This window comes from Erinaceus europaeus, chromosome 7 (assembly GCF_950295315.1).
Source record: "Erinaceus europaeus chromosome 7, mEriEur2.1, whole genome shotgun sequence".
Classification (NCBI taxonomy): domain Eukaryota; kingdom Metazoa; phylum Chordata; class Mammalia; order Eulipotyphla; family Erinaceidae; genus Erinaceus; species Erinaceus europaeus.
In genome coordinates, this window is record NC_080168.1 from 108,408,155 (window position 1) to 108,423,386 (window position 15,232).

At 49.8% G+C, this 15,232-nt stretch overlaps 1 protein-coding gene across 7 annotated transcripts in view; it reads left to right on the top strand.

The window, feature by feature from the left end:
* ITGA7 (integrin subunit alpha 7) overlaps window positions 1–14,560 on the top strand; it is a 31,563-nt gene extending 17,003 nt beyond the window's left edge. For 4 of the 7 annotated variants that reach the window (XM_060195194.1, XM_007533369.3, XM_016192686.2 and 1 more), the window contains 13 exons: window positions 1,575–1,724; window positions 2,317–2,432; window positions 5,842–6,034; window positions 6,124–6,204; window positions 6,297–6,376; window positions 6,494–6,568; window positions 6,704–6,806; window positions 8,095–8,271; window positions 8,436–8,567; window positions 10,746–10,859; window positions 11,020–11,118; window positions 11,203–11,328; window positions 13,884–14,560. In XM_060195194.1, coding sequence (XP_060051177.1) covers window positions 1,575–1,724; window positions 2,317–2,432; window positions 5,842–6,034; window positions 6,124–6,204; window positions 6,297–6,376; window positions 6,494–6,568; window positions 6,704–6,806; window positions 8,095–8,271; window positions 8,436–8,567; window positions 10,746–10,859; window positions 11,020–11,118; window positions 11,203–11,328; window positions 13,884–14,114 — 1,677 coding nt within the window. In that variant the 3' untranslated portion in view covers window positions 14,115–14,560. Of the gene's footprint in view, window positions 1–1,574; window positions 1,725–2,316; window positions 2,433–5,841; window positions 6,035–6,123; window positions 6,205–6,296; window positions 6,377–6,493; window positions 6,569–6,703; window positions 6,807–8,094; window positions 8,272–8,435; window positions 8,568–10,745; window positions 10,860–11,019; window positions 11,119–11,202; window positions 11,329–12,899; window positions 13,013–13,883 lie in introns of all 7 variants that reach the window. The other 3 variants (XM_060195190.1, XM_060195191.1, XM_060195192.1) reach the window with 2 other exon arrangements.
* Window positions 14,561–15,232: the final 672 nt, after the last annotated feature.

Sequence of the window (15,232 nt, forward strand, 5' to 3'; positions counted from 1 at the left end):
GTCATTGCCTCTTTTCCTTGATTTCTTTTCAATTTTAATAAAAGAAAGACTTTATTTATTTAAATGAGAGAGACAGAGGACCAGAGTATGATTCAGCATTGATTTTGTGATGCCTGGAGTTGAAGATGTAGACTCAGGCCTTAGGCATGAAAGTCTGGCATGCTACTACCACTCTGCCTCCCTGTCCCATTCTTCTCAGCTTCTTTTTAAAAAAATAAAAATTTTTTTCTGTTTATTTATTTTTTAGATATTTTATTTACTTTATTTTAATGAAAGAAAGAGGCATAGAGAGAAGGGCACAGAAAGACTAGAGTACTGCTCAGCTCTGACTTATGGTGGTTTGGGGGGATTGAACCTTGAACTTTGGAGCCTCAGACATAAAAGTCTTTTGCATAACCATTATGTTATTTATTTATTATTTATTGGATAGAGACAGAGAGAAATCAAGAGAGAAGGGGAGATAGAGAGGGAGAGAGATAGAGAGGCTTTACCACTTGTGAAGCCTTCTCCTCTGCAGGTGGGGGCCTGGGGCTTGAATCTGGATCTTTGACATTGTAATATGTGTGCTCAACCAGGTGTGCCACCACCCAGCTCCACAGCTTTTTTCATAACATACTCACATCTCACCCTAAGAGCTTGACTTTTAAAATTTTTTATTATTTTTTAATATTTATTTTCCTTTTTTTTGCTCTTATTGTTTTTCATTGTTGTTGCAGTTGTTGTTGTTGTTGATGTTGCCGTTGCTAGATAGGACAGAGAGAAATGGAAGGAGGAGGGGAAGACCGAGAGGGGGAGAGAAAGATAGACACCTGCAGACCTGCTTCACTGCCTGTGAAAGCGACTCTCCTGCAGGGGAGCCAGGAGCTAGAACTGGGATCCTTGCGCCTCGTGCGCTTAACCCGCTGTGCTACCGCCTGATTCCCTGAGCTTGACTTTTTTTTTTTTTCCCTCCTCCAGGGTTATTGCTGGGCTCGGTGCCTGCACCATGAATCCACCGCTCCTGGAGGCCATTTTTCCCCCCTTTTGTTGCCCTTGTTGTAGCTTCGTTGTGGTTGCCCTTGTTGACGCAATTCGTTGTTGGATAGGACAGAGAGAAATGGAGAGAGGAGGGGAAGACAGAGAAGGGGAGAGAAAGATAGACACCTGCAGACCTGCTTCACCACCTGTGAAGCGACTCCCCTGCAGGTGGGGAGCCGGGGGCTCGAACCAGGATCTGCGCCACATGTGCTTAACCCACTGCGCCACTGCCCGACCCCCTGAGCTTGACTTTTGAAAAGAAACTCCCCTGATGGACTGACCATCTTGGGGTCTTCCCTCTTCTCAAACCCTGAATTCCCTGCAGGTGGAGATGGTGGGTCCCATAGTTCCACCTGGTCCTCAGAGCTCTAAATTTGGGGTCTCATCCCCTCTCTTTGGTAGCTCTTTCTTCCCCTTGTTCATTTCTCCACCTTTCTCCTCTATTTCTCCCCTGTTTCTCCGAGTTTCAGATTCCATCTGAGGTCTGGCTGGGACCCTGGGCAGGACTGGGACCTGCTGACTATTCTAGTGCACGTGTCTGTCTTTCATCTCCTCAGGACAATGTCAAAGACAAGCTTCGTGCCATTGTGGTGACCTTGTCCTACAGCCTCCAGACGCCTCGACACCGGCGACAGGCTCCTGGCCAGGGGCTGCCACCTGTGGCCCCCATCCTTAATGCCCACCAGCCCAGCACTCAGCGGGCAGAGGTGAGCAGGGCTTCCAGTTTAGTGTAGGAAAAGGGCCTGGGAGGGGTGGTGAGCACAGTTTTTCACCAGTGACATGCACCTTGCAGGGTTCTGCCACATGTCGCTTCAGCAGACCCTCATCCCTGGGTGATGTAACACCTAGACCCCCCTCCCAATGGAAAATGACACCTGGGGGTCCTGTGTTCCTAGTTTAGGGGACAGTGCTCCCTCATCCCCCTATTACCATTCACCCTTAGATGTAGCCTCCAGGATCCTTAGATCATTTCCTGCCTGGTCTTCTGGTCATTCTTCCCTTCTCTTCACACTCCACATCTGGAACTCAGATACACACAAGGGTGGCTGGGAGTGCGGTCTTTCTGTGGACAGTAAAAGAATAATCCATTATTTTCCTGATGCAGCCATATCTCAGAGAAGTCAAGTGACAAACTCAGTATCACAGAACTAGTGAGGGTTGATTTGAGAGATGCACACAGGTCATCTGAACATCACAGTGCTCTCCCTCCTCATTGACTCTGACCACACAGCCACACGTGCCCCCTCCACACCACTGCCTTGTCCCCTAAAATGACCCTCTTCTCGGCTCTCTCCCCAGATCCACTTCCTGAAGCAAGGCTGTGGGGAGGACAAGATCTGCCAAAGCAACTTGCAGCTGGCACAGGCCCGTTATTGTGCCCGTGTCAGGGACACAGAGTTCCAGCCTCTGCCCATGTGAGGGGGAGCAAAGGAGTGGGTGGTGGGGAAGGCAAGTGTTTAAGGAGTGGGTGGGAGAAAGCCCCCTAAGGAAGGCAGCAGAGAGAGGAGCTGGGCCTGCAAAGAGGGGGGAGAAATTGGAGGGCCTGCTCTTAATTCAGAAGACTGCAGGAAGAGGGTTGGTGGCTGGCCACAGGGACTGCTCTGGCAAGGAATGACAATTTTAGGGGATGCTGGGAGATGGCTCACCTGGTAAAGCTCACACTTCACTAGTCTTGAGGACCCTGGTTCGAATCTCTGGTTACCAGGTGGGAACACCTGTGCGTGAGAACTTCATGAGCGGTGGAGCAGTGATGTAATGTCTCTCCTTCTGTCTGTTTCTCTTTTTTACCTCTAAAAAACAGTAAAAGAAAAAGAGTCTGTAAGGAGCAGTAGAATCATGCAGGCATAGAACCTTAGCAAAAAGTCTGGCAGAAACGAAACAAAACAAATTTTAGAGCCGGAGAGACTGTGCCTGCTTTGTCCTTTGCATCTCTCAACTTTGAGTCCTGCCTCCACTTCACTGGAGGAAACTTTGGTGCTGTGGTAGCTTTTCTTCTCTGTCTCCATCTCTCTCCATATATATCTCAAAAAAGTTGGCTTGCAGTGGTAAAGTCCCAATGACAACAACAACAAAAAAAAAACGGAACAAAACAACGGCAAAAGAAATTTTTTAAGTCTTCTATTGGTTTACAATGCTATAAAGTTTTGGCAGTACAGCTTCACATCTCTATTTGTGTGGAAGCCCCACCTCCCCACCATCCTAGTTCTCGTGCGTTCACACTATCAAAATGACACCCCATGCCCTTCTCCCACTTATTTTTCTCATTGCCTCTGGAGAGCAACCATAGTCGTTTTTTTTTTTTTTTTGGAGTCTAAGAGTTTTTTTTTCCCCACCTGCAGTGGAGTCGCTTCACAGGCAGTGAAGCAGGTCTGCAGGTGTCTCTCTTTCTCTCCCCCTCTCTGTCTTCCCCTTCTCTCTCCATTTCTGTCTGTCCTATCTAACAAGGAAGACATACATAACAACAATAATAACTATAATAGCAATAAAAAAATAATGGGAACAAAAGGGAAAATAAATAAATATTAACAATTTTTTTAAAAAGAGTTATTTTTGTTGTGTTTTTCAAGTGTGTTTGCTTTGGTAATTCATGCTTCCTATCAGAGTGAAACCATCACTCTGTCTTTCACTTCCTTCCTTATTGTACTTAGCACAATCACCTTAAGTCCCATCCTTAATGTTGCAAAAGACACAGTTGCATCCTTTTAAACAGCTGAGTAGCTTTCTGTTGAGTATAAATACCATAAATTTTTAAATATTTTTAAAAATTTATTTATTTATTTATTCCCCTTTGTTGCCCTTGTTGTTTTATTGTTGTAGTTATTATTGTTGTTCTTACAGATATCGTTGTTGTTGGATAGGACAGGGAGAAATGGAGAGAGAAGGGGAAGATAGAGAGGGGGAGAGAAAGATAGACACCTGCAGACTTGCTTCACTGCCTGTGAAGCGACCCCCCTACATGTGGGGAGCCAGGGGCTCGAACCAGGACCCTTACACCCGGTCCTTGCGCTTTGCGCCACGTGTGCTTAACCTGCTGCGCTACCACCTGACTCCCCCAATTTTTTAAATATTTATTTATTCCCTTTTGTAGCCCTTATTGTTTTATTGTCGTAGTTGTTTGATAAGGCAGCGAGAAATGGAGAGAGGAGGGGAAGACAGAGAGGGGGAGAGAAAGATAGACACCTGCAGACCTGCTTCACCACTTATGAAGCAACTCCCCACCTGCCGGGGGCTTGAACCGGGATCCTTATGCTGGTCCTTGTGCTTTGCGCCACCTGTGCTTAACCTGCTGTGCTACCACCCAACTCCCCAAAACTTCTTTTTTTAATATTATATTTTTATTTATTATTGGATAGAGACAGAGAGAAATTGAGAAGGGTGGGGGAGAGAGAGAGTGAGAGAGACAGAGAGACACCTGCAGCTCTGCTTCACCAGTCATGAAGCTTTCTCTCTGCAGGTGGGGACCAGGGACTTGAACCTGAGTCCTTGTGCACTGTAATGTGTGTGCTTAATCAGGTGCGCCACCACCTGACCCCTACCACAACTTCTTTTTTAAATATTTATTTATTTATTTATTTTCCCTTTGTTTTTGCCCTTGTTGTTTTATTGTTGTTGTTATTATTGTTGTTGTTATTGATGTCTTTGTTGTTGGATAGGACAGAGATAAGTGGAGAGAGGAGGGGGAGACAGGCAGAGAGAAAGATAGACACCTGCAGACCTGCTTCACCGCTTGTGAAGCGACTCCCCTGCAGGTGGGGAGCTGGGGGCTTGAACCGAGATCCTTATGCCGGTCCTTGTGCTTTGTGCCACCTGTGCTTAACCGCTGCGCTACCGCCCGACTCCCACCACAACTTCTTTATCCATCATCTGTCTATGAGCATTTATGTTGAAGAATAATAATCTCTCGGGATTGGGCGGTAGTACAGTGGGTTAAGCACAAGTGGTGCAAAGTGTAAGGACCGGTAATAGGATCCTGGTTCAAGCCCCCAGCTCCCCACGTGTAGGGCAGTCACTTCATAGGCAGTGAAGCAGGTCTGCAGGTGTCTATCTTTCTCTCCCCTTCTCTATCTCCCCCCGTCTCCATTTCTCCCTGTCCTATCAAACAACGATGGCATTAATAATAACTACAACAATGAAACAACAAGGGCAACAAAAGGGAATAAATAAATAAATATTAAAAAAAGAAACTCTTCATCAGGAAGAGGAGCTGAAATCTTAAAAAAAAATCTCTCTTGGGGACTGGGAGGTGGTACACCTAGTTAAGTGCACATAGTACGAAGCCTAAGGACCCATGCAAGGATCCTGGTTGAGCCCCCACTCTCCACCTGCAGGGGTGACTCTTCATAAGCGGTGAAGCAGTGCTGCAGGTGTCTCTCTCTATTTCTGTCTCCCTCTCCCCTCTCAATTTCTTTCTGTCCTATCCAATACAATGGAAAAAAATGGCCACCAGGAGCAGTAGATTTGTAGTGCTGGCACTGAGCCTCAGTAGTAACCTTGGAGAAAAAAAAAGAAAAGAATAATGATCTATCTTCACACACATAATGCAGGTTTTATACATCTCACTGTTTAGTCTTCACAATAAGGTAGGAATCACTATGAATCCCACTTTGTAGATGAAGAATTGTGGCTTAGAGAGATTAGGCTATTTGCCCAAGATAAGTAGTGGAGTTGGGACTGAAACAGAGGTCCCCTGGCTCCTGTCTGGTTTCTGGGGAAAGGCCTGAGGCTTGGGCTGATGGACATGAGACTTGGGTTGATGGACATGAGACTCGGGTTGGACTGGGCAAGGTGTTCAGGCCTTAGAGTGAGTGGGCGCTTACCCTTCAGGGATTCAGATGGGACAACAGCCCTATTTGCACTGAGTGGGCAGCCTGTCATTGCTCTGGAGTTGACGGTCACCAACCTGCCCTCGGACCCAACCCAGCCCCAGGCTGATGGGGATGATGCCCATGAAGCCCAGCTCCTGGTTACCCTTCCTGCCTCTCTGCACTATTCTGGAGTCCGGGCCCTGGAGCCTGCGGTAAGGACGTGGGCATAGTGGGCTGGAGCCCTGGGTCTCTTGGGGGGTTCCATCCACCCAACTGATATCTCTTTCTCTCCTCACTGCAGGAGAAGCCTCCATGCTCGTCTAATGAGAATGCTTCTCATGTTGAGTGTGAGCTGGGGAACCCCATGAAGAGGGATGCCCAGGTCGGCATGCCTGCTGTCATTCCAGTCTGAGCCATCTTCTGTCTCTGACCCTAGCCTACCTGAACTCGAATCCTGCTCCCTTCTTGCTCTAGGTCACCTTCTACCTCATCCTCAGCACCTCAGGGATCACCATTGAGACCACAGAGCTGGAGGTGGAATTGCTGTTGGCCACGTAAGCCTGCTGGGGTCAGAGCAGGGCCAGGGTGTCCACATGGAGGGGCTAATGATGCCTTCTCCTCCCTCCTTGGGAGTTCACTGCCCACTTCTGCTCCCCCTTCCCTCCACCCAGGATCAGTGAACAGGAGCTGTACCCTGTGTCTGTCCGTGCCCATGTCTTCATTGAGTTGCCACTGTCCATCACAGGGTAAGCCCTGCCCAAGCGGGCACCTGCACTGGAGGGACAGGTAGTTCCAACCTCTGGCCTGGATTCTGCCTCCTGGCCACTCAGCCAGGCCCCAGGTCTCCCTCCTCAGCCCCTGTCTTGACTCCTCTGCACCAGGGTGGCCATTCCTCAGCAGCTCTTCTTCTCTGGTCAAGTGTGGGGCGAGAGTGCCATCAAGTCTGAGTGGGAAGTGGGCAGCAAGGTCAAGTACGAGGTCACGGTAAGTGTCCCAGCTGGCACATGGCTCTTTACTGTCATTTTAAAATATAATTAAAATTTTAAAGTATTTATTTATTCATGAGAAAGTTAGGAGAGAGAGAAAGAGCCACACATCACTCTGGTACATGTGCTGCCAGGGATTGAACTCAAGACCTCATGCTTGAGAGTCCAATGGTTTGTCCACTACCCCAACTCCAGAACCACCATTTAAAAATTTTCGGACCACTATTTTTAAATTTTTAAAATTTATCTTTGTTTAATTGTTGGATATAGACATTCAGAAATTGAGAGGGGAGGGGAAGATAGGGAGAGAGACAGAGAGACACCTGCAGCACTGCTTCATCACTTGCAAAGCTTTCCCCCTGCAGGTGGGGACCAGGGGTCTTGAACCTGGATCCTTGTACAATGTAACATGTACACTCAAACAGTTGTATCACCACCAAGCCCTTTTCTTTATTATTATTTTTTTAATTTTAAAAAGTTTTTTGTGGGGGTCAGTTGGTGGCGCACCTGGTTTAGTGCACAAGTTACAATGCACAAGGACCCAGGTTCAAGCCCTTGGTCCCCACCTGCAGGGGGAAAGCTTTGTGAATGGTGAAGCAGGGCTGCAGGTGTCTCTCTGTCTCTTTCCCTATCACCCTTGTCCCTCTTGAATTCTTGCTGTCTCTATATAATATATAAATAAATATAATACAAAATAAATAGAGTAAGAAACACCTGTAGCACTGCTCCATGGTAAAGCTTCCCTCCTGCAGGTGGCGACTGGGGGCTTGAACCCAGTCCTTGCATGTTGTAACGTGTGCTCGATAGGGTGCACCCCCTGAACCCCCCACTTTTTGATGCAAAAGAGAGACAGGTGTGTTCTCAGGGCTGGGCCCCTGCACCTTGTGGTATTCCAACTCAGCAAGTTCTAGTGTGTCCCCTGCCTATGAGCAGGTATTTATGTTGGGTACTCAGATGACCATCTCTCCTGCTGGTCTGGGGAGGCCATGGAAGCCCAGAGAAGCTTCTTTTCTGGGGGCCTCAGCTCTTAGCTAGGGAGTGGGGTCAGGATGTGTGTGGGGGCTGATGTTTCTTCCTAGAATCTGCTCTTGCTTGGCTAGCGTCCCATACACCTCCCAGTGACAGCCCCAGGCTTCCCTCAGTTTCGTGTGGGTGGAGAATGTCTCCCGGTGGGCTTAGGACCTTGAGTCTATATTGAGGTTCCATCCTTAGCCCCCCTCTGTAGATTTGGGGTTCACTAGGAAACTGAGATCCCTCCCTTCATACTTCTTTGGACCCACCCACAGGTCTCCAACCAAGGCCAGTCGCTCAAAACCCTGGGCTCTGCTTTCCTTAACATCATGTGGCCCCACGAGATCGCCAACGGGAAGTGGCTGCTGTACCCCATGCGTGTGGAGCTGGAGGGCGGGCAGGCCCCGGGGCAGAAGGGACTCTGTTCCCCCAGGCCCAACATCCTCCGCCTGGTGAGGCTTAGGCGGAGTGGCAGGGATGGGTGCAGAAGCAAGGTGAAGGGGCTACAACTCTGGGAAGGATGTGGTGCGGCAGGGCTGTGGGGAGATGTCATCTCAGGATTGCTGTTTTGGAGGGAGGCTCCCTGTGAGCAGCCCCCACTGTTCCCCCAATCCAGAATGTAGGCAGCAGGGACCGCAGACGGCGGGAGCTGGAGCAGCCAACACAGCAGCAGCCTCAGGAGCAGCTGGAGCCCAGTACGTCTTGGTGGCCAGTGTCCTCTGCTGAGAAGAAGAAAAACATCACCCTGGTGAGGGCAGGACAGACAGGATGCAGCCAGAATGGGGCAGGAGATGGAGTTCTGTGCTGTGACAGAGGATGCTTGGTGCATGGGGCATGGGTCTTCAGGGTGGTGGGTGTCCAGGGAGGCTGGCAGGCCGAGATGGCTGATGGCCAGATACATGGGGTAAGTTGACATCACACCTGTGAGGCATCTGCCGAGCAAACAGCCTCCGCCTTTTGCCTGCTAGGTGCTCACGCCAGAGCTGGCACTGGACCTCACCAGTGATTCCTCTCACTTTTATAGGGAAGATGAAATTTTTTTAAAAAATAGAAGGTGGGATGGTTTATTTATTTATTTATTTATTGAATGAGAGAAACCCATAGAACAGGTGTAGGAATTAAACCCTGGACCTTACGTGTGCAAGTCCTGCACTCTACCAGCTAAGCCACCTCTCTGGCTGCTAGCTAACTTTTTTGAGCCTCACCTTGAAAAACACAGGCAAAGGGCTGGGAGGTAGCTAAGTGGTTTTGCAGAAAGACTTTCATGTCTGAGGCACCAAAGACACCGGGTTCAGTCCCAGCACCACCATAAACCAGAGCCGAGCAGCGCTCTGGGAAAACCAAACAAACCCAGCACCACCATAAACCAGAGCCGAGCAGCGCTCTGGGAAAACCAAACAAACCCAGCACCACCATAAACCAGAGCCGAGCAGCGCTCTGGGAAAACCAAACAAACCCAGCACCACCATAAACCAGAGCCGAGCAGCGCTCTGGGAAAACCAAACAAACCCAGCACCACCATAAACCAGAGCCGAGCAGCGCTCTGGGAAAACCAAACAAACCCAGCACCACCATAAACCAGAGCCGAGCAGTGCTCTGGGAAAACCAAACCAAACCAAACAAACAAACAAACAAACAAAAATGAACTTTTGGGGCTAGGTGGTAGTGCACCAGGTGGAACACACACTCACTTTGCTATGTGTAAGGACCCAGGTTCAAGCCCCTGATCCCCATATTCAGGGGAGAAGCTTCACTAGCAGTGAAGCAGTACTGTGGGGCTCCCTCTTTCTCTCTCCTCTATTTCCTCTTCCCTCTCAATTTCTCTCTGTCTCTGCCAACAAAAAGAAAAAACAACTGTGGCTTCGTAAGTATGGCAGTGAATAAAGTGTTTGATTCTTAGGTATGAGGTACTGAGTTCAATTCCTGGCATCACATGTGCCAGAGTGATGCTGTGGTTCTACTCTCTCTTTCATTAACTAATTAATAATAATAATAATAATAATGGAGCCGGGCTGTGGCACACCTGGAAGAGTGCACACATTATAATGCACAAGGACCCAGATTTAAGCCTCCAGTCCCTACTTGCAGGGGGAAGCTTCACAAGCAGTGAAACAGTGCTGCCGGTGTCTCTCTCCCTTTCTACCTTCCCCTACTCTTTCAATTTCTTTTAGTCTCTAAGGAAATAAATAAATAAAATATTTAAAAAAGATGCACCTTGGGAGTCGGGTGGTAGCACAGCAGGTTAAGCGCACGTGGCGTAAAGCACAAGAATTGGAGTAAGGATCCCTGTTCGAAGCCCCGGCTCCCCACCTGCAGGGGAGTCACTTCACAAGCGGTGAAGCAGGTCTGCAGGTGTCTGTCTTTCCCTCCCCCTCTCTGTCTTCCCCTCCTCTCTCCATTTCTCTCTGTCCTATCCAACAACGACGACATCAATAACAACAACAATAATAACGACAGCAACAATGAAAACAAGGCCAACAAAAGGGAAAATTAATTAATTTTTTTTTAAAGATGCACCTTGTAGACTAGTTAAGAAACTTAACGTGAGCAAAGTACCTGTCAGTAGTAGGTGCTCAGTAAATGGAACAGTTATTAGGTAACACAGACCTCAGCTGGGGAAGCTCCTCTACCTGCTGCTGTTAAGAGACCTTCTCTAGATATATTTCAAAGCCAGATAGATAGCCTGAGCTTGGGATAGGTCATAATTTTGAACTAGCGAGTGCATCTGGGTAGACTTCCTCGAAGAGGGGAGTTTGAGGCTGGGTAAAGAAAAAGGGAGCTAGATAAGAGAGAGGCACACAGAGAAAGGGGAAAGAGCCTCCAGGCATGGGGCTCCTGCAGGGACATGGGCTCTCAGCAGCTGCTGGGTAGGGGGCTTAGTGGGTGGGGCCAAGCAGCTGAGGTCCCTGCCTGTCTTGGTCCCCAGGACTGTGCCCGGGGCACGGCCAACTGTGTGGTGTTCAGCTGCCCCCTCTACAGCTTTGACCGGGCAGCTGTGCTGCACGTCTGGGGCCGCCTCTGGAACAGCACTTTCCTGGAGGTGAGAGCACCCACCCCTGCCCCACACCCACTCCCAGGACTCACTGCTCCCTCCTCTCTTCCAGAGGCAGCATACTGGGTGCTGGGTATTGCCCCTTTGACAGTTTCAGCAGCTGGGGAGGAAGGGGGTCCACTTAGGAGGGTCTCTTCCCCATTCTTAGGAGTACTCAGCTGTGAAGTCTGTGGAAGTGATTGTCCGAGCCAACATCACAGTCAAGTCGTCCATCAAAAACTTGCTGCTCAAAGATGCCTCCACCATGGTGAGCCCAGGGCTGGAGCAGGGCTGGGGGCATCATTCTCTGCTGCCATTCCTGCTCTTGTGCCACTAACCCCCATGCCCCTAGATTCCAGTGATGGTGTACTTGGACCCTGTGGCTATGGTGGCAGAGGGCGTCCCCTGGTGGGTCATCCTCCTGTCTGTGCTGGCTGGGCTGCTGGTGCTGGCACTGCTGGTGCTGCTGATGTGGAAGGTGAGACCTGTGGTGGCTGGAGGGATGCTGGGGGCCCAGATCCCGCCAGCCGGGGTGAGGGGTCCTTCCTGCTATGGTTCTCACAGCACTAAGCATTTTCTTTACACTAAGCCCTTTCTCTGCAAGGACAGAGGCTCTGTCAGGACCTGGAAGAGTCAGAGATCAGTCCCCTTCAGGGACTGGATAGCCTAGTGGTCGAGGTGAGCCTTGTGGCCACAGACAAGGCAGAGGGTACTGAGTGAAGAAGGTGCAGTGGGAAATCAGAGGGAGAACCTGCTAGCGGGTGGCCTGAGCTGGCCTGCAGAAGAAAGTGGGGTAGCAGCAGCTGGATGTGGGAGGTGAGGCGGGGCCTGGGGCAGGCAGTGCGGCTGATGACTCCTGTGGCAGATTAGGCTGAGGGGGAAGCCAGCCAGGGAGGCCAGCTAGTGAGCAGAGCTCACTCTGGGGTAGAGCTGGGAACCTCTGGATTTGTCTACCAGAGCCTTCCAGCTACACAGTTCTACAGTTCCCAGCAGCTTGCTTGCTTGCTTTATTTATTTATTTATTTATTTATTTATTTATTTATTTATTTTTACCAGAGCACTGCTTAGCTCTGGTTTATTATTGCCCAGGAGTTGAGCCTGGGATCTCTGGTGCCTCAGGTGTGAACGTCTGTTGTATAAAGCACTGTGTTATGTGAGACTTTTTTTTTTCATTTTTAATTTCAGACTAAGTCAGATTAAAAGAGAGAGAGAAAGAGGGACCAGGTGGTGGCCCACTGGGTTGAGAGCACATGTTGCAATGTGCAAGGACCCAGATCCAAGCCACCTGCAGGAGGAAAGTTTCACGAGTGGTAAAGCAATGTTGCAAGTGTCTCTCTGTCTCTCTCCTTCTCTACTTTCCCCTTCCTCTTAATTTCTGGCTGTCTCTATCCAATAAATAAATAAATAAGAAATAAATAAAGATAATAAAGAGAGAGAGAGAGAGAACACAGCCTCATTCCACTATGTGTGGCGCTTCTTCTGATGTCATGCATAGTCCTTCCATGTAGTGTTGGGAGTTCAAACCCAGATCCTTGGATGTGGCAAAACTTGTGCTTTACCAGATGAGTCACTTCCTAGTCTCCCAAACTTGGAACCTCTGTGTGCTGGTCCTGCGTGGAACATTCTTGTGCACATAGGGTTGTGTGTGTAATCACATTCCCATGGGGCTCCCCAGACAAGCACACACAGGCACATATCAGCACAGGGAGCCACATCCTTCACTGAGGGTTGTACCCAGAGTTTCATATCACATCGAGGCTCTGCAGAACTCGGCATGTCCTTGGGGCTTCCCTCGCCCCCTATGTTCCAGAGTCAGTCACTGACCAAGTCAACACGTGTGAGCTGTCAGCAGGCCAGGCCCCTGTGTTAGCACTGGAACTGTTGGGGTCCTGCTCAGTCACAGGGGAGATGGATGCCTTGTGAGACTGGCTCTAAGACTCCTGCTCCCTATTTCTGTGAAGAGGAGCAGAGTAGAGATAAAGTCCCCCATCCTCCCTCGGTCTCTCCATCCTCCACCTCTTCTGTACCCTCCCTCTGCTGACATCCCAGTGTGGCTTCTTCCATCGGAGCAGCCAGAGCTCATCTTTCCCCACCAACTGCCACCGGGCCCACCTGACCATGCAACCCTCGGCTGTAGAAGTTGGGGGTCCCGGGACTGTGGGGTAACTGTGTGTGTGCACATGTGTGTGAGCAAATACGTACTTGTGTGTGAGAGTGAAAGCAGGGCCCTCAACATCCAGGGGGTCAGGGATGTTTAGAGACTGCATGAGGGTGGTGTGTGTGAGTCCTAGGAACTGGGGTGACAGGTGATTCTAAGGGTGGGATTTGCACTGCCTGGGACATGCACAGGGCAGACTTCTGGGGGGGGGAGCATGTGGGAGTGCAGGGAGGTGCATGCAAGGACTTTCTATGGGCTTGAGTCTGACAGAGAGATGTGTAAGGTGATGTGTGTAGCCTGAGCATGGAGGAGTCTGGGGCAGTTGCGAGTGTGAGTACAAGGGGCATGTCTGCACCATAGCATGGAAGGGTGGCACGCACATGACTCAGAGAGGGTTCAGGCCACTGTGGCCAGAGGGGAGAGGTCCTTGTGCTAAGGTGGATGCTGCCTCGTGTGTGAGCACTCTGGGTCTGAGTGCATGAGACTGGAGAGAAACTGTTCTGGAGTGTGTGGGAGCTGAGGAAGCCCCGTTTTCCCTCAAATCTTGTCTTTGTCCTGGGGATGCTCTGGAAAAACTTGGGTGTGTGGAGACCTCTGGGCTTAGCAATCCTGACCTTCTACTTTAGCCCAGGGTGATGTTCCTGGTCTTGCAGTTAGGCTCCCGCATGGACTTTCTCTTGTGCTAAAAGAGAAGCCGGGGACCCAGTGTTGGGATGTAGCACCAATGGGGACTGCCTTCGCCCAGGATGTAGTTCAGCCTCTCACCTTTCTGCCGCCATTGCTTCTTCCTGTCCCAGGGATGGTGAAGGCAGGATATGGACTGTGTGGGGTGCCTGCTCCAGGGCCTCCTCACATCTGACCTGGTGTCCTTACAGCTGGGATTCTTCAAGCGGGCACGCTATCCGGAGGCCACTGTACCCCAGTACCATGCGGTGAAGATTCCTAAGGAAGATCGACAACAGTTCAAGGAGGAGAAGACGGGGACCATCCTGAGGAACAACTGGGGAAGCCCCCGGCGGGAGGGCCCCGACGCACACCCCATCTTGGCTGCTGACGGGCACCCTGAGCTGAGCTCCAATGGTCATTCTGTGCCCAGCACCGCCTAGCTTCCTCTGCCCCTGACTTGTCGGCTCTGCCATGGCTTCCCCTGAGATGGCTCCTTGGGAGAAAGAGGGCTGAGCGGGTAACTGGTATCCCCTCAGGATCTGATGCCTCGGGGCCAAAGACCTCTCCCCCATGAGGACTGCTCCCTAAATCCCACCACAAAGTGCTATGAGATGAGAGGGGATGGGTGGGTGGGTGACAGGGGCAGCTATGTCCTGATGCAGAGGTGGGGCGAAGGGACCCTAGTCCTGCCCTTTCCTTGCCAATGTCTGTGTAAGAGAATCCCAAGGCTCTGTCTCCTCGAAAGTGCCTTATTGTGGAGGTCTGGGGAGGTGGCTTGCTGAATCAGGGCCTCTTTCCTCCCTAGCATCCCCTCTCCTCTGACCTTAGTTGGCTGCATCAATCTAATGGTTTTTGTCTATTTATTAAAAAATATTTGAGAGTGAAATTGCTGGCTTTTTAAATTCATATTTTAAAATGTTTTGCTTCCTTGTTGATGAGGGTTGGGAAGAGAGAACCAGAGCATCACTCTGACACATGTAATGTTGAGGCTCAGACTCCAGACATCATGCTTGACCGTCCAGCACTTTTGCCACTGCACCACCTTCCAGGTTGTTAAAACTGCCAACTTCTTTATTATCATTATTATTTTTTTGCCACCAGGATTTTCACTGGTGTCTGGTTGGATCTCTCTTTCTTTTCTTTTTTTAAAAAATTTAATATTTATTTACTTATTTATTGGCTAGAGGCAGGGAAATTAAGAGGAGAGGGAGAGAGACAGAAGCTGTCCCCCTGCAGGTGGGGATTAGGGGTTTGAACCCAGGTCCTTGTGCATTGTAACAAGTGCACTCCACCAGGTGCACGACCACTTGTCCCCCTCTTTAAGGTAGATGGTGAGAGACAGTGAGAAAGAGAAGCCACAGGGCTCTGCTCCCCACACTTGTTTGCTTACATGTGGTGACCTGGGGTTCCTAGCTAGTGGGAAAGTGTGTGCTTTACCAACTGAGCTATCTCCCACACCGAGGCTTATCACTTTTAGGTGATTGATATTTTACAGTATGGTTGTTGATACATGGGCACAATTTTTCATCTCCCTGGGGTAGGTGTCTGGAGAACACGT